The 27,697-nt window shown below is 35.1% G+C and overlaps 2 protein-coding genes across 3 annotated transcripts; one reads left to right on the top strand and one right to left on the bottom strand.

Moving 5' to 3' along the window:
• Positions 1–276: 276 nt before the first annotated feature.
• On the bottom strand, positions 277–11,487 carry BBS4 (Bardet-Biedl syndrome 4). The gene is made up of 12 exons (XM_089251111.1): positions 11,072–11,487; positions 10,612–10,755; positions 8,900–9,008; positions 8,510–8,582; positions 7,462–7,515; positions 7,214–7,341; positions 4,791–4,845; positions 4,091–4,312; positions 3,708–3,879; positions 1,913–1,982; positions 1,541–1,679; positions 277–491 (listed from the first exon to the last, which is right to left on the bottom strand). The coding sequence occupies exons 1-12, from the start codon at positions 11,166–11,168 to the stop codon at positions 306–308; spliced, it is 1,449 nt and encodes a 482-aa protein (XP_089107237.1). The 5' UTR covers positions 11,169–11,487; the 3' UTR covers positions 277–305.
• Positions 11,488–11,687: 200 nt separating this feature from the next.
• LOC149069139 (intraflagellar transport protein 74 homolog) lies at positions 11,688–27,697 on the top strand. 2 transcript variants are annotated; one of them, XM_089250970.1, is made up of 9 exons: positions 11,688–11,775; positions 16,850–17,401; positions 19,508–19,662; positions 19,798–19,918; positions 21,306–21,428; positions 22,277–22,614; positions 25,245–25,332; positions 26,900–27,085; positions 27,204–27,697. In XM_089250970.1, exons 2-9 carry the CDS (start codon positions 16,865–16,867, stop codon positions 27,444–27,446), a joined length of 1,791 nt encoding a protein of 596 aa, XP_089107096.1. In that variant the 5' UTR covers positions 11,688–11,775; positions 16,850–16,864; the 3' UTR covers positions 27,447–27,697. The 2 variants fall into 2 exon arrangements, with proteins under 2 accessions (XP_089107096.1, XP_089107095.1); XM_089250969.1 differs by lacking the exon at positions 11,688–11,775 and adding an exon at positions 13,715–13,772.

Below are 27,697 nucleotides of genomic sequence, written 5' to 3'. Positions count from 1 at the left end.
GACAGTTCTGAATGTGTTGAAGGGAAAATATTTGCAGTCTCAAATTAATGAAAACTCTGAATCCAAATGTATTTTTGCTTCATGCATCAGATTAAATCAATAATTTGTCTTGATTAAATTTATGCTTCCATGTTGGCCGAACATTTAATTTGATTTTTTAGTAATTTAATTAGAATTTTTTGCAATGAAATTGAAAAAAATAAAATATTGGGAAAATTCTAGTTACCTTAATAAGGTACATGGGAAATATTGGTGATAAAATGATCCTGCAAAAAATTTTATGCTTAAACTTTATTTATTTCTACCTATACAAGAATCTCTCTACTGTTGTTTTCATCTGCTGCTGCATTTTCATGTGATACTGGTGAATTTTTCTCTCCCGCGTAGGCAGTGTCATTTTCTTCATCATCATCTTCATTTGGCTTTGGTCTCCAGAATGGCCTTTCCTTCATATTTAGAATGTCAGCCATTTTGCTTGCAGCATCAAGCATCTAAAAATGTGGCAGGAGGAATAGAAATTTCAGTATAAAAAGAAGAAAAATGATTATGCTGCAGAGCCTTGATATTTGCACATCTCAACACTATGCTCAAACCAATCACACTTCAGTCAAGTGATCATCTCATGTTTCAATTTGTTATGTACTGAGCCTTCTTTCACATGTGACCAAAATGTGATTGGTTTGAGCTAATAGCAATGAGATATGCATATGTCAAGGCTCTACAATGCAATGAAATCTAGAAAAAAAAAAACAAGCAAATTGGGCATTACTTCCAAGTAAAACAGTAACTTTATAACGAAATAGGAAAAGTTTTGGAAAAAATTGTAACATAACATAATAATTCACTTTATTTCAATAAAAAAAATTTTTAATTTTGGTTTTTGAGGTAGTCAAATCTTGTTAATACGAAGTAAAAGAAAAAAATACACTGGAAAATCTTTCATACCAACTGAATTTTCATATTAACCAATAAGACAGCAATATGATTATGTACGACATGAAAAGTATTTCATACTAAGGGAAAGTTGACATTCAGCAAATTCATAAAATTACAGTCCACTGTATCACAAGGTTCTGCATTATCTACTAAATGTATATCACATAAAAAATATTTTGGTCAAAAACAGAATACGAGTGAAATTCTACTGACACATCAGATGCATACTAAAATCCTGCCTGTGATATTCTAAAACTCTATCTGTCAATAGTGACAGATAGAGTTTTGAGAAATGTATGACATCCACATTTGTTATAGGCATTTTTCTCAGTCACCTCGTTCGGCATTTTGCATGTTGTGGCGTTTTTGTATAGCTTAGTTGATTCTTATAAAAGATTGATTTCTCGTAATTTTGAAATTTATTTTATTAATTTTTCGTGGGGGGTAAACAGCAGTTTTGGAAATGAACTAAAGGTTTATCCTGCTGCTGTGAGATAATAATGTAAAGGTGGTGTTTCAAGAGAGGAAAGATGTATCAGATGACTGAAAAAAAACATCAAATGAAATAACAATATTACATAATTTCATAAATTAGTAAACTTACATTTTCGTTATGGACCTTATCAGCTGAGTTATATTTGAGCCATCGCTTTTCAAATTCTACCATCTGTTCCATTGCAGCATCGATTTTACTGATTTCATTCAAGAATATTGCATAATTCAGAGGTATGGCAGGATCTACCCTAAAATGCAATAAATATCCCTGAGTGGCTCTCTATATATGAAAATAAATAAGTGTGATTGAATCTTCGATCAGTAGAAAAAAAATCCAATCAAATCTCTATACATGCATAATATTTCTCAAATATATAGTAATATTTCTATTCTAATGCTTTCTTTGCCCCCCCCCCCATCCCCACACCTTCAAGTCATTTGTATCGAAATTTCGAAAGTTTAAAAATGCTTGAAGACTTACATATCTAACTTCAAGGCTTGCAGATATGCTTGTCCAGCATTCTTTGGATCTTCTAAGTATTTTAAAGCCACTGTAATACACAAATAACAAAATAATTCATCTCTGATTAGAAATATCAATCGTATAGGTATCAGAACCTGGGGGCTGAGGCTATTTGAGCCCAGTAAATTTTGGTTTCTAACTGAAGCTCTGGGTGGCACATTAGTGTAAGCCAAAAAAAACAATGTGATTTTAAATATGTGAACGCTGGGGTGGATAAGCCAAGAAATACAGAAAATTTAATGTAATAAGCATCAAATGTGAAAAAAACCTATTGAAATTTTCCTCTTGATGCACAAAGCTGTTCCAAGATAAAGCTGACCTGCTAAATTCAAATAAAAAAAATACTTTTGACTATGTTTGAATATATTCAGGGCCGTCTTAACAGCATCATGGGCCCCTGTACCAAGTGATTTTTTTGAGGCCCTACCTGGAAAAGTAGAAAATTTCAACCATTTCTCAATTTTGTGAGGCCCATGAATTAAGACGGTACTGCACTGATTATAATACGTTATATTGAGTTTGAGTATACAGGGTGTTCTGTTAATAGACCGACAAACTCAGAGGGTTGTTACTAGACATCAAGAGGAACAAAAATTGCAATGGAACATGGTGTTACAAACCACGTTGAGAGGGTGAAAATCGCGAAAAATGCATGCAGGTTTCAACGTCACTCTGGAACAGCAAAACGTACAATAATAACTACAAAAAGATTTATTTGATTAATTATTACAAGAGTTGGAAGTGGCAGCCGCTGATGTCATTGTGCAGTCTACAACGATGCAAAAACGATTCCCAGACTTGCTCGAAAATACCACATATGCTTTTGATGGCTGCCGCAGCGACGACAATCCGCGCTATGAGATCCTTTGGTGTGTCCACAGGCGTCGCATAAACGAATGATTTAAAGTGACCCCATAGGAAAAAGTCACAGGATTGAGATCCGGTGAACATGGAGGCCAAGCCCAGGGTCCCCAGGGTTGTCTTAAGAGCATCATGGGTTCCGGGCCAAATTATTTTTCTGAGGTCCTACAGGCAAATTTTCAAAAATCTCAACCAGATCCCATTTTTGTGAGGCCCCCTTTTCTTTTGAGGTGCCCGGGTGGGCCTATACCCTAAGACGGCACTGCAGGTCCCGCGCGTCCAATCCACCTCCTTTAGTATGTAACATCTACACGTACTTATTATAATAGCGCTAATTTACGTAGACCTCAGCGCATAAGTTTCACGACGCTGCTTACATCAAATATGGTGAGTGAACGCATTCAGCGATCAATTGACACCCACCTTTCGTGTCCTCACTCAGAGCCTGCATGCAGATTTTCACGATTTTCACCCTCTCAACGTGGTTTGCAACCCCATGTTCCATTGCAATTTTTGTTCCTCTTGCTGCCTACTAACAACCCTCCATTTGTCGGTCCATTAACAGAATGTGTGCGGTTATACATTGAGTATAATATTTAGGTAGAATGAGCTTGCTGAAGAAAATTACAAAATTTTCCAGTTTCTCCAGCATAGTACATTCGAGTGAAAACAATTATTGATGTTTTTCCATCTGATAAAAGGGGAAACGAAAAACATTTTTTCCTTTTCATACTGTTGTACTTGAAATAGCTATTCATTTTCAAGAATAAATATTCAAGTTTGCATTTTTAATCAAAATTAGCCGAATCCACCAAGGGATTAAAAAAATATATATATTCTCATATAATAGAGTTTAAAAAAAAACAACTAATTTCTGAAATTAAATAAGTACCTGCTAAAAGCATAAAAAGCTGTCCATTTTGAGGTTGAAGATTCATTGCCGCACTCAAGAAATGGAATGCAGAAGCATATTGCTGCATGGTTAGGTGAACAAGACCAAGATTTTGAAGTATCTCCGAGCTGAATGGGGCTAAGTTGGATGCTCTCTTCAGGCAACTGATTGACTAGTGAGCATAAATTACAAATTTTTAATATCTAATTATAATTTAGTTCACACAAGTAATCAAACTATGATTAAAGTTGGACAAACTAAACTAAGCGTTTAATTTATTCAACAAATCATCAGAATGATATTTTTTTGTGATCACAAATTTTTGTTACGTTTTCCAACTATGATAGGCTAAATTATGTGTACGAGTGTATGCAGGCACTCACTGCCACATATTTCTTCTTCCCAAAGAAGCACATGCCAATATTGTTCCACACAGCTGGACTCTCTGGAGCTTCGGCTGCTGCTATTCGATATTTTGCAAGAGCAACATCAAAGTCTCCATGACTCCCCATTATGCTTCCGGCTGCTAATATCGCTGGAACATATGCTGGGTCAAATGTTAGAGCTGTGCCAAGTTTCTCAAATGCTTTCTGGTACATACCACTCTGGAAAAAAACAAAATCAACAAATCTGTAAATTAACATAAAAAAATATATTCAGACTTTACTTTTTTTTTATGACATAACATGCATACAAAGGTTTTTAAACAGCTGGCTGATGCGAAAATATATATATTTTGGAAAGAGAGAAAATTCAACTGCCCCTGTGGGGAATCGAACTCCTCAGCTGAGCTTTGGCCTGAGTTAGGTTTGACCGTCCATGTACGGTCCCATTCAGTGCACACGAGCTCCAAGGAAAGATCGAGATATTTGTTGCCTCTGTAGTCTAGGGGTTCACCCGGAAAGTGAAAGGACGTTGGTTCGATTCCCCTCACAAGAGCAATTGCATTTTCTTTTTTTCCAAAATATATCTTCACATCAGCCATATGTTTAAAAACCTTTGTGTAGATAGTAGAGAGTGACATCATCCTCGTATAACATGCATACATATAACTAATTAAATTATACAAAAATAGGTGAGTACCTGCAAATACAGTAGACCTAGTTTTGTTAACAGCTCAGAATCTTCTGGTGAATGCCTGAAATTAATTAAAATATAACGTCTGTATAATTTATTTTTTAATAAAGGAGCTTCATTAATATACAATACTATAGATTAATTGGTATTTAATTATTCCGAATAACTATTGATATATGTATACAAGTTCCTTTCAAAAAATTATATCACTCTAGAAATTTATGAGAGAAGTTCATTAAAATTCCAAATTAAGAGTATGGATGTAATTTGCATTTTCATTGTCTAAGGCAAGGGTTAAACTTTTTCCTCCCGCTGCATCCCTTTCCCCTATTCAATGCTTATCCGCGAGCTTCACTGGCTCCCCAGAGCTGTTTAACAAAGATCAACGTTCCGCAGCGCCTCTGACAAAAGTTGGAAGGGTACCAGGGCACTGCGCCTCACAATTTGAGAACCCCTGGTCTAAGGGGATCTTCTTGAGCATATCGGCGTGGCAAAAAAAATTTATAAAGTAGATTGAATGTGTCTTGAAATGCCAAATAAATTTTCCTATTTTTTTTCAAAAAATAGAATACCATGAAAGTTGTTTCAAAAAATTAGAACATCTGACTTAAAATGGATTATTTCATAAAAATTTATATCAACTTGATCGAATAGGATGTTGTATGTCTTTCCTCGTTATGCATGGGAATATAGAATAGTTCAATCTTTGCAGTATGAGTAGAAAAACGGGACATTTCTGCAAATGCAAAATTATGTGTGCATTTGTTTCTACTGTAGGGGAAAACACATACTAACATCCTACAAATACAATGTACTGTGGCCATCTTTGGCCTTGACTGTGGAATTTTATGTATCAAGATTTTGACCATGTCCAAGAAGCTGTATCAATGCTGCAGTGATTCACATAGAAAAAAATCTTGATGGCAAATGAAATTTGTTACAAGTCTTCAACTTTTAGAATCAAAAGGTAGAGGAGCCTAATGTACACCTCCATCCGGAAAAGTTTTCTGATTCATTGGTCTCTATTTTTCGGTTCCAACAGCTGAAAACTTTGAAGATGAAAAACACAGATTGGATCAAGAATTTGTCCATGGCCATCAATCTTCATCTATACTTTGCGGGTTTTGTGCTATCTGGTGATTGTACCTGATGCTTATCCTATGAAGAGATTGTGGAGTTATGCTAAAATAAAAAATCTAATCAATTGCAAACTAGCTGCTATCAGCTCTACAATAGCAACAATGGGGTTGGTAGCTGAGACCCGATCTAGACCTGAGACAAATCAGTTAAACGTCTTGATGCATAAAATTCATGGTAAGGGGCCGTTCAAGTATTACGTAAGCAAATTTTTTGCCATTTTTAACCCCCCCCCCCCCACCATTGTCAGAAAAATTTCATCATCAGCTCCGCCCCTCTGAATCCTAACTCATATTTTCATAAAGGGTGGTTGATGACGTAAGTATTATCCAAACCCCCCCCCCTTGTCATCAAAAGTCAATCAGAAACTCCCACCCCCCACCCCATCGATGATGACGTAATACTTGAACGGCCCCTAAGGCCAAAGAAGGCCATAGTACAATGTATTCATACAATATCAACACACGTTTTCTCATACAGTCTAAGCAAATACACATGTAGTTTTGCTTTTACAGAAATGTCCCATTTTTCTACCCGTAATGTGTGAAGATTGAGCTATTCTAGGTTTTCATACATGACCAGGGAAGAAAACATAAAACACAAATTCGATGAAGTTGATGTAAATTTGCATGAAAATTATTCATGGGACAATTTGTTTTCAGTCAGATGTTCTGATTTTTTTTTTTTTTTTAATTTTCAGGTTGTTCTAATTTTTTGAAATAAAGAAAAAATAATTTGGCATTTCAAGACACATTTAATTGACTTTATGCAAATTTTTTGCCACCAATATGCTCAAGAAGAACCTCTTAGAAGATAAAAATACAAATTACAACTATACCAGTAGTTTGGGCTTTCCAGCTTGAGCATTTCATGAACTGCTCTTGTAAATTTCTGGGTGGGGGGGGGGGTGTTCTAATTTTTTAAAAAGGACGTGTATATGTCCAAGGGCGTAGCGAGGGGGGGGCCTTGGGAGTCTGGTCCCCCCCCCCCCCCCGAAATGTGAGAAAATTACCGAAAAAAGGGAAAAAGATGGCTAAATCCATTGTTCTGTCACTTTGGTCCCCCCCCCCCCGAACGAAATTTCTGGCTACGCCCCTGTATATGTCATAAGCACTAAACATCCAATATTTTTAATAACGATTTCAGCATAAACAGCTATTTTTAACATTGTACTCAAGTAATTATAACTGATGTGTTACTCTTGCAATGTACCAAATGAGACCCTTTAGAGAGAAAATGTGCTGTTTTACAAACTTAATGTATTTATTTGATACTTCAGAAGATATTCTTACTCCACAGCTTTTCGATATATTGAAATAGCCGCTTTAACATCCCCTTCAGCTAAATGAAGCTGCCCTAAGGCTGAAAATGTTTCGTTGTGTGGTCTCACTGCCAGGGCCTGTCGGAAGTACTCATATGCCTGTAAAATACAAAATATTGCAGTAACACATAACTAAGATGATACTAATGAATTGTTTTGGAAAATGTCTGCAATATAAATTAAAAAAAAAAAAACTAATGATGAAAATAGCCATCACACCTGTTTATAGTCCTTCAAATACATGAAACAGACACCCAAGTTATGACATATTTCCTGCAAAGAAGAGACATAAGAATAATGTATGTTGTCTAGAGTCTAGACACCTCAAGTGCCATATAGTAGTTGCTGCCAAAGACTTCGAACATGGACAGCAATATACAATGTAATACTAACATACCCAATCACAGAATTTTAACCATATCCAATTTCAAAATCCCCATAATTTATAAACTATTTTACAATATCTCCAGCTCTATGTAACCAGGGTCATCTCGATGAGTCAGCAGATCGGTGTCGTCTTAACGCATGGGTCCACCCAGGCACAGCCTGGAGGGGATCTCAAGTACAGAGGAGGCCTTGTGAAAATCAGATCTGGTTAAAATTTTTGAAAGTAAACATGCCTTGCGGGGGCTCAGAAAAGTCACTTTGCCCAAGGGCCTAGAATGCTTTTAAAATAGCCCTGGAGCTGATAGAAATAATTTAAGGGTTAATGAAAGCATACGAGTGCCAGAGGGGTTTTTTAAAATTAATATTATGCGTGTGTGTTTGCTCCAGAGAGAGAATGTCGTTGTTTTTGTATTTGGACTTTAAAATATATGATTAAATACTATTAATGTTTAAAGTTATGACCAGACTTAATGTTATTCAATCAATGAAATGTTCATAGCTCATCAAAGAAGAAGTTCATAATTTCAGAATCAGTGAATGTTTAAAATAAATGAAATGATTTCAGAATCTATAAAAATTAAGAACTGATGAAAGAAATAACTTCAGGATAAGTAGACTCAAAATTAATGAAAGTTTTTAATAATTCTGTCTAATTCTGTTTTGGGTCTCTGTTCAACTTGGTAAATTGGGCTCCAAGCTCATCAATTAAGATGCAGCTGTGTAGGATTAATCAACTTTGATTTAAATCTTCATCTTCTATTTAAATTAATAATCATTAATAATAATAATTAATAATCAGATTGAAATTAAGCTTTTAATATCTAAGTAAGGCATAAAAAAATATGTTAACATTACAAAAATCTTGAGGTGAACACAATACCCAATCTTTGCAATTTACTCTGGCAGCTTCTTCATAGACATCGATAGCATTTTTATGCCTCCCAAGAAGGAACCTATGTGAAAAAATAATTGCAATTCAATCCCATACTAAATTCTACAAAAAAATCATGTCTCATAACACAAATCATATCACATAAAGTTTGTGCAGTTGTGATGTAAAAATAGATAAAAATAATACAGAAAATTAAGTTTTTTTTCTGATAATCTAATATTGATTCGATAAGTTTAATTAAAAAAATTGTTCAACAAACAACTTATCTGAATGTGTGTTTGTTGTGTATACACGTGATATAATTGATGTACACAGAGTATGCAATAACATGTTTTCTTAGACCAAAAAATATATACACATGAGTTTTCACATGCTTACAATGATCGAGCCACTTGCTTCAGATTTACTGCTGAAGTATTAAGTATAGAGCATGTTTGAAAAAGTTCCAAGGACTCCTGTATCCTTCCTTCGTGACGTAAAATCAAGGCTTTTAAAATGAGAAAAAGGGAAAAGAAATATAAGAAAGAAATATCTTAAAATGTATGGAGTTTTTAATCAAACTGATTTTTTTTTTTTTTTTTTACATTTACCCAAATTTGCTTTATTTCACCCATAAATTTCCATCCTTTTTAACACAGGAAACTTATGATCACATTTATGCATATAAGTGAAAAAAGAAGAAAAAAAGTTTTATCATTATATGTTTCAGCATTTATATCCTGGAATTTTCTATCTAGCGATTGATTAGAACATGAGGAAAAAATCTAGTTAAAAAACTGAAAAAGCCAAGACATAAATATATATATACATAAATAGCCCAAAACATAAATATATATATACATAAATAGCCCAAAACATAAATATATATATACATAAATAGCCCAAAACATAAATATAACTCCAATAATTAAAAAAGAGCAAATGCAACAAATAAAAATTTTTCATGAAACCCTTTGGCTCTGATCATTTATTTTTTGAATTCTTCAAACTGTTTTTGGATTTTAATGCTAAAAAATACATTAAAAACATAAATGTCAGCAAATCTTTATTATTTTTTTATTTTTAATTTTTTTGGTGAAGAAATAATTCACTTAGGTCAAATTTTTTCCGCAAGATGATGCAAGGTATATTCATCTTCCCATACAATTTTTTTCAGAATTTTATTGTTAAATTTTATGCAATAAATCACACTTTGTCCTGGGAAAATTTGGGGTTTTTAACCCTATAAATCCAATATAGAAGGCCCCATGAAAAATCTGATCCGGGGGGGCCTGCCAGAGATCTCAGTCTAAGGGCTCTGATCTAGTATGTGGGGGAAAGGCCTCTGATGAAAGCTCTCAAAGTACATATTCATTACATTTCTAACCCAAAACTTACACAAGTCCGGGCTTTTAACTCCCTGAGGTCAAAAGAAAAAAATTCTACAGTAAAAAAACAGCTGCTGTGGTGGTCAAGTGGTCATAGTGACAGACTCCCATCGTGAGGATCCTGGGTTCAAACCCCACCATCACCACAGTGGTGGCTGAAGTTGGTTTTCTGTGGCTCCTAACTTTCAGATACAAATTCGAGTTGATCTCCCTGTTAAAAGGTCTCGTCACAGAGAGAAACAGACTTACAATGGTACTGTTATTCAATCATTATACTTCACTCATAGTTAGAAAAACTGATGGCAGATGACATAACTACACATAACAAGCATGACATAGAAACAAGCAGACATGACTCCATGTTAGGTTCACAACATGTACATCCACAATCCAACATGTACCAATTTGTTAGAAGTTTCACAGAGGAATATGCATGAGGTGCATGTGTGGTTTAGTAGTAGTAGCAGGGTCATCTTAAAAGCATCATGGGCCTCGGGCTAAGTGATTTCAATGAGGGCCCCATCTGTTAAATTATCGAAAAATTCCATTCAACTACTTCTCATTTTTCTGATACCCCCTCTTCTCTTGAGGTGTCCGGGTGGGCCCATGCGTTAAGATGGCACTGAGTAGTAGTAATAAGAAAAAACAACCCACACATTTGTGGCACCAAGGTCTTGAAATGGTTAAGGTAGCAACATTGATATTAATAACTGATATCATTACCTTGCACATATAGAGCATATTCACACATTCCCTGAGTCTCGTCCAGCTGCTCTTTTATAATCGATTTGCAAGTATTGTATTCCTTTCGAACATAATGGAGGTGAATCAACCAGTTTCTCCTCTCCAAAGTAGGAATATCTGGTGCTGTGAGATTAATAAAAAAATACTAAAAGTTAAATGAAATAACATTTCGAAATCCAAAACATAGTTTTTTTTATCAAAAAAACTCTTAAATGATTAAGAAAACAAAATAAAATTTGCCTCGCTCTAATTAAAATAGAAAGACACAAAAGTCCACAACAGGCATAGAGAATGTTTATTTTGTATTGTATTGTACTAGGGCTGAACATGCTCTGGGCACGTTAGGCTACAGATTTGCTTCATTCTTTTATACTTGCTTATTTTTTTTTTTCAACTACGTGCCTGATATAAACTATATACTAATGGACGGAAGACATACGTTTTCTAGATGATGGACCCTTTTTACTTGTGTTATTAATAGTCTTTGGGACAGTCTGAGATGAGCTTGAATCTTGATCTTGAGCACTTCCCGACATAACTTTAAAAATTCATATCTTTGACAATCAGGTGAGAAAAAAAATACATTCAAGAGTATTTGCTCTTTCAAAGTAAAAGTGATTATCCCCAACAAAAGTTCATTGTTGTTTCGACCCAGCTGATCTGTGTCACCATCTTCTTTGACCACCCAAACAAACCGGTTGCTTAGCAACAATAGTTGATAACAGCATTGACCATTGTGACCATATGGCCCGTGCATTTGTGATGTGCAACTTCCCCCCCCCCCCCCAATTGAAATACATTTTAATGCTCTGCGATTTGCAGTAGCATTTCATCTCACGTCACTAGCAATCTTTCAGCTTTTTTTTTTTTTAATTGCCAACTTTGCTTACCGCTAGCAACTTTTTTGGCGTGAATTGGCAATGTCCAATATTTTCACGACAGATTTTATGGTATTCACATTTCCTGTATTTTAAAATACATATGGTCAATATAATAGTTTTAATAGTTTTTTTTATGGTGTTTGTTAACCGTAAAAAAGTAACAACAAACCGCGACGACTCTTTCGCAGATTGATTAGAAAAAATTACGTAAAAAGTGAAAGAGTAGCTATAAATATTAAGTTTTGAATTTGCATTTGCTGTGGTGAGTATGAAATCCTTGAAAGCTTCAAAAAAATTAATAGTACAGTCGAATTTCCGAATCCCGTTATAATGAACTCCAAGAGACCGGAGAAATCATTTCGCTATAATGAAATTTCGTTATAAAGGAATTCCAGGTTTTAGGGAACAGCTTACAAAAAAAAAAAAAAAAAATGGAATTTTTTGCCTTTTTTGAGCTTTTAGTATTTTAATTATATTGTAAAATTCACTGGGGTACACTTATTAGCAATTCATGATACAAATACAAGGTAAGCTCGAACTCGGGGATCCAAGTTTGACTTGGTGGGGCAGAGTCCTAGGGAGGGCAAAGCAGCCACTAGAGGGCCTCAAATTGGGAAAGTCAACAAAATATAGCTTAAATTTGAAGCCTTCTATTAATGGGGCCTATGTAGGAATCGGGTCCAGCTGAGACTTTCCTTTAAATTTCTGGAACTTTTGTTTTTTTATTTGCTAAATGAACTTCCTCAGCATGACTTTCGTTACTTGAGCCGTTCCGCTTTGGTACATAATGCCTTTTATGGTCACTTTTTGAACATATGGCAATGCTGTTATCAAGCTATATCTTTGGAGGTGGCCGTAAAAATCATCTGATCCTCTTTCTCTCTAACTTTTCCATAGAGAGTTAAAAAAAATTAGAGATGAGGATGAGAGTAAACAAGGGTTTAATAACATTGTTATTAATGAAAGCCTAGATGGGACCGGAAAAAAAATGAGTCCTTTTCCGAGAGTGGCAACTTATTAGGGTGCCAACTTGACGAGATTTTGCTGTATAATGCACGCAAAAAAAATTAAGTCACTCTAAGTTTCTTGAGCATTAAAAACAATTTTATGTACATGAATAAAATATGATCAACATGAAAATAAAATATAATCACTTGTTTTATAGTGTAATACTAAATCCAGCAAAGTTTTTTCAACTATTAATTATTGTTATTTTGAATTGTTAATTAATTATGACATAATAAAATTGAAGTCGTTAATTAGTTAGTGATTTCAATTTTATTTTGGGAATAGCTATAATCCTTTTTTGCAGTGTGTTTGCGGTTTTTTTCCTTGGAGAGAAAGTCACCCGAAAGCATGACAAGAAGTTGCCAAGAGAAAAACAGTCATGTTTTTAGACGTCTTTCTTGCCGAAGAAAAAAATTACCAAAAAGCGGTAGTCATATGGCTTTTAAAATTAAAAAAATGAATGACAAAAGCGATAATTATTGCTTTTGAATATTGCAAAACAATATGATATTCTTCAGATATTCTTAGACTAACTAAGGGATGGAGAATAAAAATAAGGCAGAGTATATAGTATATACAGAGCTGGATATTTATTTGGTGTATGGCAGAGGACTTGCAGTGACTTTGTGCTTCTTTGCCGGATCTTTTAGAGACATGTGACACCAGATGTTTGTTTGATGTATGGCAGATCTTTGATAAAGTCCTGGGCTTAGTTATGGCTGCATGCAATTTCTCTTTATTCTGTCATGGCTGCTCATGCGGGGTGGGAGGTGTGCATGCTCACTCACTGATCTACCACCGCACACAGCAAGTGCATCATGACCATTCACCCCTAAATATGAGTCATTAGAAATTAATCAATTGTCATGAAGGCTAGTGCTATGGCCCCCTCAACAGGCCTGTCATTAAGGGGGGGCCGTTGCCCCCCCCCCCCGGCTTTTGAAAATACACTAAAAATGGTATATATATATATACAAATATATATATACATACATTGAGTACATGTGCTTTGCCCCCCCCCCCCCCTGGAAAAAGTTGAAATGACTGTCCTGCCCCTCAACCTGCAGCAGGGCCCCTGAACTCGGACCCTCTATGGTAAATTTATAGCATTAAAAAGTGAAAATTATGTGAATCAAAGGAAATAATAGTAATAATAATAGCAGACAGAAAAAAAATGGAAATGGAAAAAAATAAATGACCCTCATGACCAGAAAGAAAAGCACCAGCAGGCTCGAAAAGACATCGCCAAAGGTAAAGGGGATTTTCTGTTACTGTTCTTTATTTTGTCGTGATGTCTTGTTGCTCGTTCTGTCTCAGAGGAGGGCAGCAGGCTGTTGTGTCAATCAATATAAAGATAATCATCATAGTGAGAGCTGTTGCCGCACCCTACAGTTGCAGGCCTATGGGCATTTTTTATTAAATTATTAGCAAAAAGTATTCTCAAATTAAAGTGCACTTATATATTTGCCATTTTAAAATTGTGGTAGATTTGTATGTATTTAAGATAATGAATGGGGTTATAATGATTTTTTTGTATTGTTCAGTTTTTTAATGGCTAAAGTGCAAAGCACTGTTATTCATGTAAAGGCCCGTTTACATGTATCAAGTGATTTAGTAATTGACTGAATTTTAAGTTGTCAAGTACAGTAGCCACTGTATAAGAATCAAATCAGCAAAACGGAAACAAAACACTGTTTTAACATAGCAAAATCATTAGTTATATAAGAATCAGATTTCTGCTTATAACATTACAGGATGTTTCACGAAGGACCCCTAACTTTGAAAATAAATAACTCAGAAACAGTGATAGATAGAAGCGTGAAACCAGTGGTATGTTTATTTAAAAAACCGTAATAATCTGATACAAAAACTACAAAAATTTAGTTACAAATTACGTCGATAGATAATGGCGCAGGAGGCATTACCGTAAGTAGGCTGTACATAGTGGGTAATGCAAGCAGACCTCGTTGCATTCACATCAAAAGCGATTCAAATGTGCACCTTTCACACAACACACATGTTGCAAACGAAGAATGAAATTGTCAGTGACTCTCCATAGTGTGTCACCACAAATCGACACACAAGCTTGACAAATAGCCTCCTGCAGCTCGTCGAGTGTTAAAAGATTGTTGCGGTAAATAATGTCTTTCAGTATGCCCCACAGAAAGTAGTCGCAGGGGGTGAGGTCGGGTGAATACGGAGGCCAGTCCATGCCTTTTCCCTTAACTGTCGAATAGTTCAATGCGGACAGATTTATTTGGATGATGCTCAATAACTGCAGCAAGTACTGTTGCATTTTTAGGTGTAACGACGGAGTGGACGGACCCACATTTCTGACTAACTCATCTGCCACGTTGCCGTGCTGTTAGAAGTTTTTGAATAGCTCACGAATTGTTTTCCCATCTGGGCCTTTTGCGACTTGAAATCACGTGTGAAAACTTCTCCTTGTGGCAGTAGGGCTGTGATTTACTCGGTGGTACTCCAACACAATAACACACATTCTTCCATGGAATACATCACTTCCGGAATTTCGTTCACTATACGCTAATAGCGGTCACGTTTCAATGGCGAAATCTTCAATGACTGGTTGCTCTCGGCGTCTGAGCTCTTTTTATAGGAAACTGTAATGCTGCCTGTGGCGCCATCTATCGCCGCAATTTATAACTAAAATTCTGTGGTTTCTGTATCAGATTATTATGGTATTTTTTAATAAACATACCACTGGTTTCATGCTTCTATCTATCACCGTTTTCGAGTTACTTATTTTCAAAGTTAGGCTTCCTTTGTGAAACACCCTGTAAGAATCAAACAAAAAAAATTTTCTCTGAACTGCTATCTTTTATCTCAGTGGTGGAAACCTGTAGGATATTTTTTTGTTATTCTCAAGGTTATTTGAAAGGCTATTTATTGTTACTTTTACCTTTGTAATAAAACCATCCTATATTGACTTTTGTCTTCCCCCCTCTTTCAACAAGATCACAACTTTGTAGTGAAGTGAGGGTTCTCTAATAGGGTTGTTTATAATTGGAATAGCTTACCCTCTCCAGGGTAGTAAATTCTAACACAATTGATAGGTTTAAAAAGAAATACGATAAACATGTTGGGGTAAATCGAGAAGCTATCCATACTTAGATAAGACAACCATAAGTATTCTTTATGGGCATTGTATAATATTTTATCATGTATATATATTGTTTGTAATTGCATTTTTAATTGAGTTGCTGTATTTTAGAAATATAATCCATATTTGTTATGGGCATCTTTTTTTCTCAGCCACCTTGTTGGGCATTTTGCCTGTTGCAGCCTTGCATTTGTATTGGTGAGCTTCTTTCCATGAATGACAAAACTTATCTTCAAGATGTTTATGATTAAAAAAAACTGGTCTTTTGTCAAAGAAGTTACTGATAAGCGAATCTATCTAGAGCAGTGTTTCCCAAAGTTGGCAATATCGCTCCATGGGTGCGATAGAAAGAGGCTTGAGAGTATTAAAAGCCACAAGTATAATATCCTATGGTCTAGCTTGAGTTGGGAGGGGGGGGGGTGAGATAATTAAAAAAATATTCTGAAGAACTGGGTGATGGAACAAAAAGTTTGGGAACCTCTGATCTAGAGGTATGTGCTGCGACAATAGTCATGGCCCCATAGTCCTGGAACATAGCCTCTAGGGCGCTGGAATTTTTGGTTGGTCCCTAGGCTTTGCTTGATCCATTTTGGACTTCCCCCCCCCCTACACCCCTATAGTGAATTTATAATGTGAAAAAGAAACAAAAAAAATGAGAATCATCCCAGGGCTGGAGCCCTGTCATCCTTGTGGGGGGACATGACAATAGTAGAGCTACTGTGTAACATTTTAGTCAGTCTACATTGATGATGAATTATGTGTAAGGATAACGACATACTATTATAGATGTTTAATCTCTAATTTAAAATTTTAAAAATTAAAAATATTCAATAAGAAATTGATAAGTTCTTTTTCTTTGATTTACTTTAAAAACATCATAATCTCGCCTATCCCTTGCGCACTCCAGTAGTAACTGGAAGAGTAACAGCAAAAAATTTCTGGATATAAGAATCAAAATGGCTGAACCAAATGTTATTCTTAAATTGGCGGCTACTGTACTTTGCATATTTCTTGCTTCTCGTTAAAAAGATGAATAGCTTCAAACCTGAAACTCTCCCACAGACAAAAATAAAGTTCTATCACATTCACTTCTTGAAGTAAATTGTCTCTATAATTAGCAATAGATTGGTTTTGGGGGATGATCACAGTGAGGTGCTTGATCGATATTGGTTGCATTCAATCATATTCAATTCATATTTTTTTTCAGATAATATTTGCTGAAATGGATGGTAGACCACCAACCTCAGCTGGTAATAGGCCTGTTTCAGGCGCCCGTCCTTTCACAACGACCCGACCAGGAAATCTGGGTGTACCAGCTTACGCTAATGCTCCTGGAACTGCATCCAGGCTCATAACAACACCAGGTAACCGTCCAGGTACTAGAAGCGGCCTTGCTCAGGGTCTCAGCGTGATGTCTCATCTTAATGTCATGGATAGACCTATGTCGCAGCAGGGTCTTGTCACTCCAAGGACAGGCATCAGGACCCCGAGACGCCAGATTCAAGACAAATCTTATTTCATGGGTGTTCTCCGTAGTAAGATTAACGAACTCTCTGCCGAAATTATGAGGCTGACGAAAGAAGTTGACCTTCTGACTAAAGAACAGTCTACTTATCTGACTTATGAAAAAAGAGCTGAGACGCAGGCGGCAGAGTTAAAGGGATTTCAAGGTTTACTTGCTGATTACAACCTCCTTGTTGATAAACTAAACACTGATGCAGAAATGGCCGATGTGCAGCAGGAATTTGCTGAATTGAAGGTATAATATGCTGTAATAATTGGGCATAATTGCTGCAACATTTATGAGGATTTTAATCCATAAAAATATATTTCAATGTTATGTTAGCTTTGGAGCATATTGGACAGAACCGCTTTCAGGGGCATGCACAGGTACTGTTGCGCCAGGCCCTGCTCTCACAATAATGAGGCTAAGGTTTTAGGTTTTTTAACCAATCAGCAATGACATTGCATTTTTAGTGCATAAAAATCTTAGCCCTAGCTAATGATAAGTTCTTTCATAAATTCTGAATTTCATCAATTCTGGAATTGATTTTCATCTAGAAAGAAATGATTCAGAAATTTTCAGCATTTTTATCTGGGAAAAAATAATTCCGGAATTATTTATTACCTTTAATAAATTCCGAATTTTAATGAATTCTGGAATCATTTCTTTCATTTATTCTGAATTTTAATGGTTGCTTAAATTATCTCTGTTTGTCAATTATTTTTCTTACTTGCAGTTAATTTCGTCTATATTTTTTGTGTTGGTATTTTTCAGCATTCCTGTATATGTTGTAATATTGTATAAATTATTTTATGCTGATTTCTTTCTCCCACAGAGTAGGCCTATATAAAATTGGACTAAAGTGGTCCCAAAATTATTAAGACGCCTCTGGCCCACTATTATTTTTGCACTAGGCCCTGGGTCTAGTAGTGGCAGCCCTGATATTGGATGTGAGATCTTAACAGAGATCCTAGAAGACCGCAGATCACAGTTTAAGTACCACTAACATACAGTTGATGCTCTATTTAACAAACTAATCCTCTGCTACTGAAGAATGTGCCATTTCTTCAAACATTTTTCCTATTTACAAGTTCTCAATTTGCTTAACTAATTGTTCAAGTCTATTTGATTTTGTGAAAAGAAGCATCGACTGGATGTGCTATTAATTCTTCTTTTTAAAAGGGGGGGGGGGACTTTCATCAGGGTCCAGAAGAGACACACTCTGGGTCTCGTCTGGTTTGACATTCATTCACTCATTCGAACCGGGCATAACTCTGGTCTATCGCCATAGGCAATTTACTACCAGTTGAGTTGTGCCAAAAGTATGTGTGTGTATAGGTAGCTAACTAGGGTTATCGACCATTCTCCTTTTTGATGTCGTTTCAAGCATCCTCTTACGTTTTGGAAAATTCGTCTTTTCGTCCTTTTCAGGTTTCCACAATTATTTTTCTTTTTTTCTAGGGAAATTTTTTCCCCCCACTTTGAAACATAAATTTCTTCATTGATATAAGTGTTTTTGTTTGTTTTTTTTTCTCCCACAGGCATTCACCAGTAGCCATCGAAATTCCCAGAATTTTTTCTGTTTCTACTTTTTTTTAGCGGTTCGGTTTTAGAGTTGGAGAAAATTACTGTTGTGGCCGGTTTTATTAGTAGGAATAGTGTTGCCATCTATTGTTAAAATTTGGATAGATGATATCACTAAGGCTGCGTGCACAGACGTCCTCCTTTCTCAGTCTTTGGATCCGGTAACTCTATACCTAACATTGTCAGTTTGTATCTAGCGTTGTGTTTTTGAATTTTCAGTGCTGCCATTTATGAGTGAAGTATGATTATTGCATATTTGTCTGGTCTGACAGTTATCATTTGTCTGGTCTGACAAATATATCAGGATAAAACCCCAAATTAGCTATAGCCCATATCATTACTGGTCCTATTCTTCAGCTAGAACTATCCAAAATTGACATTGTGAACACAGAGATGGTATAGATAGGTTTTATTGTATGTATATGATGATGTGGGTTTTAAATCTCTAGGAGATTTAACCAGAGTATGTACTTGATGACAAAACAAAAAAATTTTTCTATATACTGTATCTGTTTTAACTTTTTTTTGGTCATTCGTATCACTTGTTCTCATACTCAGTGAGTAAAAAAAAATTTCTCATATAATATGCTGAATCTCCCATTCTCCCAAGGAGAAAGCAAGGAAAAGAAAAGTTATCAAAATTTCTACATTGCCGCAGTATTAGCCTCATAAATTAAATATTTACTTTTATGTCAGCATATGTCCTAATTAAAAAATCTTCTATAAATTATATCAATATGTTGTCCTTTATGTATTTTTGCTTTTAACTATTTCCAGGCTCAAAATGAAAGAGAGGCTGAAAGCATTGAAAAGTTATTCGAAATGAGGCAAGCCAAAGAATCTCAGTTGGCTCAACTCGAAGCAGAAATTAAGCAAGAGCGATACATGGCAGATAACATGATTGCATCGATGAAGCCTCAGCTTCAAAAGAAGTAACTGATAAATAAAGTTTAAAAATTTTTTAATGAGTTTAATGCTCTTTTAAATGTATTTATTGTGTGCAAGTTTGTTTGATTCGCCCTTTTTTCAAATATACTTATCAATGTTGTTTAATATTATTATTATAGGTACTTGGAATTGCAAAATACAAATAATGAGTTGCAGGTATCTTTAGAGAAACTTCAAAATGGACTTGACAGTTTACTCCACAGGAAAACTAACCTTGAGGAAGAACTTCGAATGTCTCAGGTTCAATGAAATTAACATTGTTATAATTTTTTTACTTTTTCAGCAGCGTCTCGCGAATGCTAGGTGGACGAGACCAAGGCCATCTCAAATTGTCCAAAAACAGTGAAAAATGCTTTAAATCACAGTTTCCCAACCTTTTTTTTCCCATTGTCCCCTTCTTCAGAAATTTTTTTCTTTTATCGCCCCCTAACGCAATCTAACCCATAGGATCCCATGTTATAAACATAGCTTCCACTGCCCCCTGGAACATTCCATCATCCCCAAGGGGGCGTTAATGCCCACGTTGGAGGATCGCTGCTTTAAATGTTGGTTTTACTAAAAAAAAAAAGACAAGCAAAAGCAATACTAGCATACTCACTGTATTTTTATTCTTGAATAAGACATAGATGCCATATGATGTGTTTCAAAATATGAAGAATTTCAACCCTTTAAGCAGCATAGCAGAAATCAGTAAACCCCACATAAAATGTTTTATCTTTTTTTTAAGTGAAGTAGACTTTCTTTCAATTTTCAGCAGGTTTAAAGTAAAAGGGGTGTAAAAAAATGTTTCATTGAGAGAAATCAACTTTACAAAATATCTAGGCTTGGCAATGCTGAAATCAGATGCTTTGAAGGAGGCGAGATATCTTGTCAATGTGCCGCTTAAAGGGTTAAAAGGACCCAAAGAGGAGAGAGTGATTGAGAAGAGTTATTGATGGTGAACAACCTTAGTGAGAAGAGTTGGGGGGATGGGATTGATGGTGAATGAGATGCTGAGACATTGATAACTTTCATCTGATTTTACAAGGATTTTATGTAATCAATTAAGGGACAATGTCATCGTCCGCCTTTATGCAGAAAACAATCAAATTTGCTCCTTTTTGTCAGTGAGCTCCCCACCCCAAAAGCTAAAATGGTCTATGTCCATTCAAGGTAGTCTAATATTTTATTGCACCAGTTACCGATTATAGGGCTTCCTGGTATCTTTTAAACTGAAATAACTGAACAATATGTATATACTATGTAGTATTCTTGAGAAAAAAATAATAAAGAGGTTGGGTTCTCAGGGGAAAAAAGAGAAAAAGAAAAGGTCTCAAAAAAAAAAAGGATATTCAAATATTTTCAGTACCTCAGATTATCCAAAAACTGAATTTCAGGGCTCAAATTTTTGAGACACTTACTGTATTCATAAATGAAGAATTATTTATGGTTATTCCTTTTTTATGGATAAATTTTTTGGGGAAGGGAGGTTGCAAAAAGTGTCTGCAAAAGAGAAGAGTTCAGCTTTATTTCTTTTCTGAGAGAATATCTTTTTATAACCATTTTTTTTCAGGCATTTCATTGTTTTGTTTTACCAGTAGTTCACATTATTTCTACGCATCGCCATTTTCAATCTGTACATTTTCAGGTCAAGCAACAAGCTCTGACACTGTATGGAAAACTACGAGAAGCAGAAGCAAAAAGGGAAAGTCTCAAGGATTCAAATGCAAAAGAAACACCAATGCAAGAAAGGGAGAGACTTCTACAACAGGTAATATGAACACAAGTATCTTTACTTATATTACCATTATTATTATGTGTATTATGTATATCAAAAATAATAGTTAACAATGAATTAAAGTGAAACATCGATATAGTGATACTCTGGGAAGCAAGAAAAAATATAATTGCAGAGAGATTATCATTATATCCAAAGACAACAAAATCATCACATGCCACAAAATTTATGCTTTTGTTGACATCTTTTTCTGAATTGTCATTGTTACTGCAACTAGAAAATGAGCTTTCAAGTATTTGTTCTCTGTGAAAAATTATAATGAATCAGCTGATTGAAATAAAATTGTTTTGATGTTTCAGTCCCTTAAAAGGGGGTTTGCAGTATTGCACTTCTGTCTGTTACACGAAAAGTAACAACACCAACAAAACTTCAACTTTTATGGTGACCGTGTGGTTCAAAATGCCAATGTTACCAGACACCCTCAGAAGAATGAAAAAAAAGTGATTGGTTAAATTATTATCAAGGTGATTTTGAGTGAGATATGGAAAAATATCACTGTAGCAGTTTCAAAATTTCTTTAAAAAATATAATTATAGGGTTTACCATAGTAAAGGGTACTGTTATATCGAAAGGAGTTTAATAGCATAGGCTATAGGCAATCCCAAACAAGATTTGAAAAAGTATTGTTGTAGTGGAGTTTATTGTTATATCGAGTAGTCTTGTAGTTAGATTTCATTTCATGTGAATGCAATCATCAAGTTTACTTGTAAATTATGGCTATATATTGTTTTTTATAGTATATTCGATAAATTAGTCAAATTATATATTTTTTTATGCCTGATCCTCATACGATGCGATCGCTGTTTGTATGTAATTCAAAGGTCAAGGACGATAATACAGAGCTTGCAAGTATGGAGCGACAAACTGCAGAGGCTAAAGAACAACTATCTAGATTAAAAGAGGAGCTTGATCAAGTTGAACAAGAACTCGAAGATCACCAGGGAGAGAGGATCACCAAATATCGGGAGCTCAAAAAACGTGAAGAAACTATGGATACATTCCTTGCATCTTTTGAGGAATCAAAGGGTACCGAAACAGAAAAGAAATCTCAAATGGAAGGTAGCATCGTCTCTCTATTGGAAAAGATCAGTAGGAATTTAAGCCACTTCCAGCATCTTCCTACACCTCAAGAGCTCAATAATTTGAAAGATGACTTGAGGCAAGACTTCTTTCTCCAAGTTTTATGAAACTTTTGCTTTTTCTAGTAAATAAAAAAATAATGTTTATATGGTAGAAATGGCAATTCTAAACCTTTTGCAGCTTTGTTGACCACTTAAGAGTTTATCTAGAGCAGTGTTTCTCAACTTATGGTCCGCAGACCAGCCACGTCGGTTACATAGGTGGTCCACAGGCAGACGATAAAATTATTTACCTATTGAAACTGATATTAGTATGGGTTCAAATAAAATTATTCCTTCATACTTAGATTCACCTTATGCCATCAAGGAGCATGCAGGAAATTGTGATCCTAAGTATGAGATATCATTAAATTTTGTCGAAAATTGTGATTTATTACTTTAAATGCAATTTGCTAAAACAAATTACCACTAAAATTGCTGAAGGATTGTGGAAATATAGGGCTGCTGCAAATTGCAGTAAAGGAAAATGTATTTCACGGAAAAAATATTCAGATGATCCTATGAACATATTTCATTGAGAAAAATGAGATTCGGTAAATTGGGATCTTAAATAATAATCTATAAAAAAACGGCATAGCTAATTTTCATCAAAAACATTGTCAGAGGTAGGCACGATCACCAATCATAACTAAAATTCCAAAAACAAAAATTGCGGGTGAAGCTTTAAACCTGACAAGTATGTGAGCTGAATATTTATAGTTTTTGCCATAATTATCATGTAATTTATATTGTAAAACTCTGTGTATTTAGACTTTAGTAAATATTAAAAATTTAAATAGGTGTGGGTGTGTGTGTCGAAGAAACAGGACCAATATATGTAAAAAAAATGGAACAACAAAAATTGTGCAGGAGTGTCCTGTCAAATTGTTTCAGACATTTTACTGGGTTTTTTTAGAAATGATGAGAAACATTGATCTAGAGCAGAGGTGGCACACTTCTCACTGTCCAAGGCCCAGCATAATAGGCAACTGTAGCATTGCGGACTGCACCAGAGACAACACTCCAGTGTGTAAACCGCACTAGTAAAATGATCCAGAAAACATATATCGCCATAAGTAATATGCTGAAAAAATGGGCAGTTAGCCATTTAAATTTTACCCTGGGTTCCACTTCATAAACTGATAATATCGTTTTTTTTTTAGTTCCCAGCTAGTAGATCGAATGCATCAAAAATTGCTGTTTCTTTTGCAAATTAGATCCATTCAATAACATCCATAGTTTGAATTTTACAGACAAAACATTTTTTTTTCTAAATTTTTCTTTTTATCCCTTACTCCTGATTTGGCAACCTGTAGGGTCGCCTGAGTCAAATAGACGCTGATTCATGCGCTAGTAAACTTCAAGAGGAGTTTTATTATTGAGATGGAAAATGCGAGAAAAGTCAGTTGTGTGTATATTATTGACCAGTAAGTTCCGCAGAGGAAGATGGATGAGATACATGTGTGGTTTAGTAGTAGTATTGAACAGTGGTTCTCACCCCATGCTCCATGGAGCCTTTGGGGCTCCACGGCCATTCAAAGAAAATACAGGGCTCTCACTTGTCCTACTTTTTCGTGAAATGTCCTGGTTTTGTCCTACTTTCTTACCAAATCCTATCAACAAAATTTGTGTAATTGATTTTAATTCAGGGGGGGGGGGAATCATTGATATATTACCAAATATTACAAATGTCGTAGATTGCAATTAATGGTTCTGCCAAAGCAAAAATTGTATCGTTTTTAAGGTTATTTGGGGGGTGAATGTGGCCCATTTGGTTTATTAATTTTTCATTTGCTTAGTTTGAGGGTTCAACAAGTAGAGCAGCCATCATTAAAAACTTCTGCTGGGTGGAAAAAAAATAATTTTGTATTTACAGTCTTGAACAGTAACTAACATTCATCATTTAAAATTATGATCCACATTTTTGTACAGGTGAAACAACAGTTTGAATTACAAAGCAGTTGGATACATAGGCCTATTCTATATTTGTAACATTCAATTGTCTTCTGTATTTTTAGGGCATGCAGAGGCATAAACAATGTGTATAATGCTTAGCAAACAGCTAGAAATGAATGCTTCATTTGTAAAAAAAGCAGTGTGATTAGAACATAGCTAATTACTATTGCCACTAGAAATAATGAATGTACATAGTCTGTTAATCAGGACTGCTGTGCAAAATGATGGCTTAAATAATGAAAGAAAATCAGTTTAATATATAGTAATTGTACTTTTACACGGACCACACAAAATCACCTCATGGGCCACCTCTGATCTAGAGTATTCTCGGGTAATGTGTTTGTCACCTTCTTCATTTGCATTTGTCTCTCAGTGTTCTAATTATCCTTTTCATATTTCTGTATAGAATAGTTGAATTTGTGCAGAATAAACAATCTTTCAATCTTAATGAGAGATTGAAAGATAATTTATTTGGTCAGATCTTTCTTTCTGTCTCGATGTAAAGATGTTAGCTAGCATTCGAAAAAGACCTGGGCCGTGCTGGAAGCTGTGAGTGTATGTGCTGTGAACCTAATGTGAAGTTTGCTTCTGTGTAATGCTTGTTATAGTGCTGCCATCTATATTTCAAACTATGGCTGTAAAATTTACTAGACAAATTTAAAAGATATATATTGAACTGTTAAATGGTTCTAATGTGATCTTTATCTCTTTTCAGTTTCAAGGAAGGAGAAATGGAGAAATCCCGTTCAACAGCTGTCACTTTAACCCATGAGCAAAAGAAACTGTCTGTTGACTTATCCAAAGTAAATTTTGGAAAAATATATCCATTCTCATGTGTAAAATAGTCAGTATACAGGGCTTAACAAATTGAGAAAAACAATAATAATAATAAGGCAGCAGCCTAATGAACTAAAAATATGTATTTTCAAGAAGATCCAAAAATATATTTTTTTTACTTTTCCTGGACATAGTTACTCTGGTTCTATATTTGCGGATACGCTGACAATAAATTCCAAATGTTTCATGTCTTCAGACTCCAATTTAGAAATCACATTTGAAAAATTTAGGCTCAATACCAATTTTTTTTAGTCATCTCGGCAGCTTGGTGTGCCTGGGATCTGCTATTTCCTGTTAGTAAAAAGCTGGAGCTTTTCTTTGCCTGTTTTGTTTACTCATTTAAGCTACAATACACAATGTTTGTTGTTCTTAGATCTGTGATTTTTTTCCCTTCAGCAAGTCCCATTTGAAATATCTCTCACTGAAATAGAGCTTGAAAATATCTGCTGGATTTTACACACTGGAAATTAAATCTAAAGTTTTCTGAAGTCATTCATTACAAACACTGTGCCATCTTCTGAACTTGATTCTTCATGAAACGTCTCAAACGTGAAACTGTTCCTTGGCTGCCATCTATGCAACCATCCTTAAGAAAGAAAGAAATCTCACTCTTTTCAAAAATCTTCCACAATCTTATTACTAGCTATAATACCCGCACTGCCCTGGTTTTCTACAATTTGTGGGAGGATTGAAAAAAATGATAAACCATTATAAAGGCATAAACTACTGTACATAATACTGGCAGCAATAGAAAAGTGCCACATCATTGTAAAGGCATGTACATGTCCGAAACGCATTGCAAGGGAAACCATGGTAACCAAAGTAAACATTCCGAAAGTGATTGTTTAGGCCCAGGAACCATTGTTGCCTGACATTTTTTTGCCCAGCTGTGACAAACTTTTAAAGCAGCCTATCGTTCAAGTCAGGTCCTGTTTGGCTGTCGATATCTTTTTGCAATTTAAATATGCTTCTTTTTATAATTGCATCCAAAACTCTTAATTTCTTCCACAAACTTGAATCTTCTTTTTTGTGCTCGTATTTCTAACTATTCAGATAGCATCATTAGAAAGTGATCAGCCTTCAATGAAGCGAGCATGGTAAAAAACACTAGAATTCAGGCATTTGCCTCTTTCACGTCCAGTATGGAAGTTGATGGCAGCACTTTTTTGAAACATGAAACACACATAACTCTGACATCATAAAATAAAAACGTTACATATATATATGGTCATGTATATGTATACACAGTACACATTTCGGAATGCACCAATTCGCTAGAAATTCCCCCCCCCCCCCCGGGGAATGTTTACAAGGTGCATGTATAGTGTAGTAGTAGTAGAGCCGTCTCTCTCTCACTGAATTATTGGGGCAGTAGTTGCTGAAATTAATCTAATGTGGAAAGAATCTGTGTTCATTGCCTGTCAGAGATAAATTATGGTTCCTAAAGGTTTTATTCTTCTGTAAGTAGTGTATTTGTTTATCTGTTACCCAATTATATTGTATTGGTTCTGTATTTGCATTTTCATATTTCAGATCGAGCAACTGGAAACTAAAATCCAACAAGAATTAGAGATGCTGCAACAGAAGATATCAGTAATGGAGAAAGAAATGGTTGTGTATTCTGACTTAGACAAGCTGAAGCACACAGCGGAAGAGAGAAAAGCTAGATTAATTGAGGAGGAGAAAGAGCTTTCTGTACAACAAGAAGCAGTTAGAAAAGTAAATGGACTGTTCCTCTTCTTTTAACATTCTTTGTGTGACATGTTTTCGAGGGGGGGGGGGACATCCATATGTAAAGCAAAACTAAAATTCCTAATTTTCAATTTTGTTTTTTTAGATTGTTGCTGAAGCAGAGAATGTATACAATAGTTTGAAGAAAAAACTGGATGAAAACGAAACTCACATCCAACTTAAAAATCTTGAACGTCGTTGGCAGCTTTTGGAACAAAATAACTTTGCAATGAAAGAATTCATTGCGACTAAGAAGACAGAAACTGATTATTCTGCAACGAAAGAGTCTGTATCTGAGATGCTGTCTGAATTGAACAAGAATCTGCAGAATTCCCTTGCAAAAGGGTGATTTATCGCTGTATTCAGATGTGAGAGACCAACCCAGTTGATTCATGGGGGGGGGGATGTAGATTATTTATTTTTACTTTTTCACCATCGATTTTTGTTTTTTTTCACTTGTTCTGTTATCTCGCTCCAATGATTTATTGCTTTCATTGTTAAAATGTATAACTTATCGTAATGTTATATCTCATATCAATGCTATGTGATATTTATTGCGAAAATTTTGCACTAGAATAAATGGAGAAATTGTTAAGTTAG

This window comes from Pholcus phalangioides, unplaced genomic scaffold (genome assembly GCF_987345545.1).
Source record: "Pholcus phalangioides strain wild (caught in Gottingen) unplaced genomic scaffold, Ppha-v1.0 ptg000024l_1, whole genome shotgun sequence".
Taxonomy (NCBI): Eukaryota; Metazoa; Arthropoda; class Arachnida; order Araneae; family Pholcidae; genus Pholcus; species Pholcus phalangioides.
Note: the sequence above shows the minus strand (reverse complement) of the source record. Positions and strands in the feature narration are given on the sequence as shown.

Coding starts and splice junctions, on each gene's coding strand:
- BBS4 (XM_089251111.1), bottom strand. CDS start 11,168: ATGTCGGGAAGTGCTCAAGATCAAGATTCAAGCTCATCTCAGACTGTC. Junction 7,516..8,509: donor GAGTAAATTGCAAAGATTGG/GTATTGTGTTCA, acceptor TCTTCTTTGCAG/GAAATATGTCATAACTTGGG. Junction 7,342..7,461: donor ATTTGAAGGACTATAAACAG/GTGTGATGGCTA, acceptor TGTATTTTACAG/GCATATGAGTACTTCCGACA.
- LOC149069139 (XM_089250969.1), top strand. CDS start 13,716: ATGACCCTCATGACCAGAAAGAAAAGCACCAGCAGGCTCGAAAAGACA. Junction 21,429..22,276: donor GGGAGAGACTTCTACAACAG/GTAATATGAACA, acceptor TGTAATTCAAAG/GTCAAGGACGATAATACAGA. Junction 27,086..27,203: donor AACAAGAAGCAGTTAGAAAA/GTAAATGGACTG, acceptor TTGTTTTTTTAG/ATTGTTGCTGAAGCAGAGAA.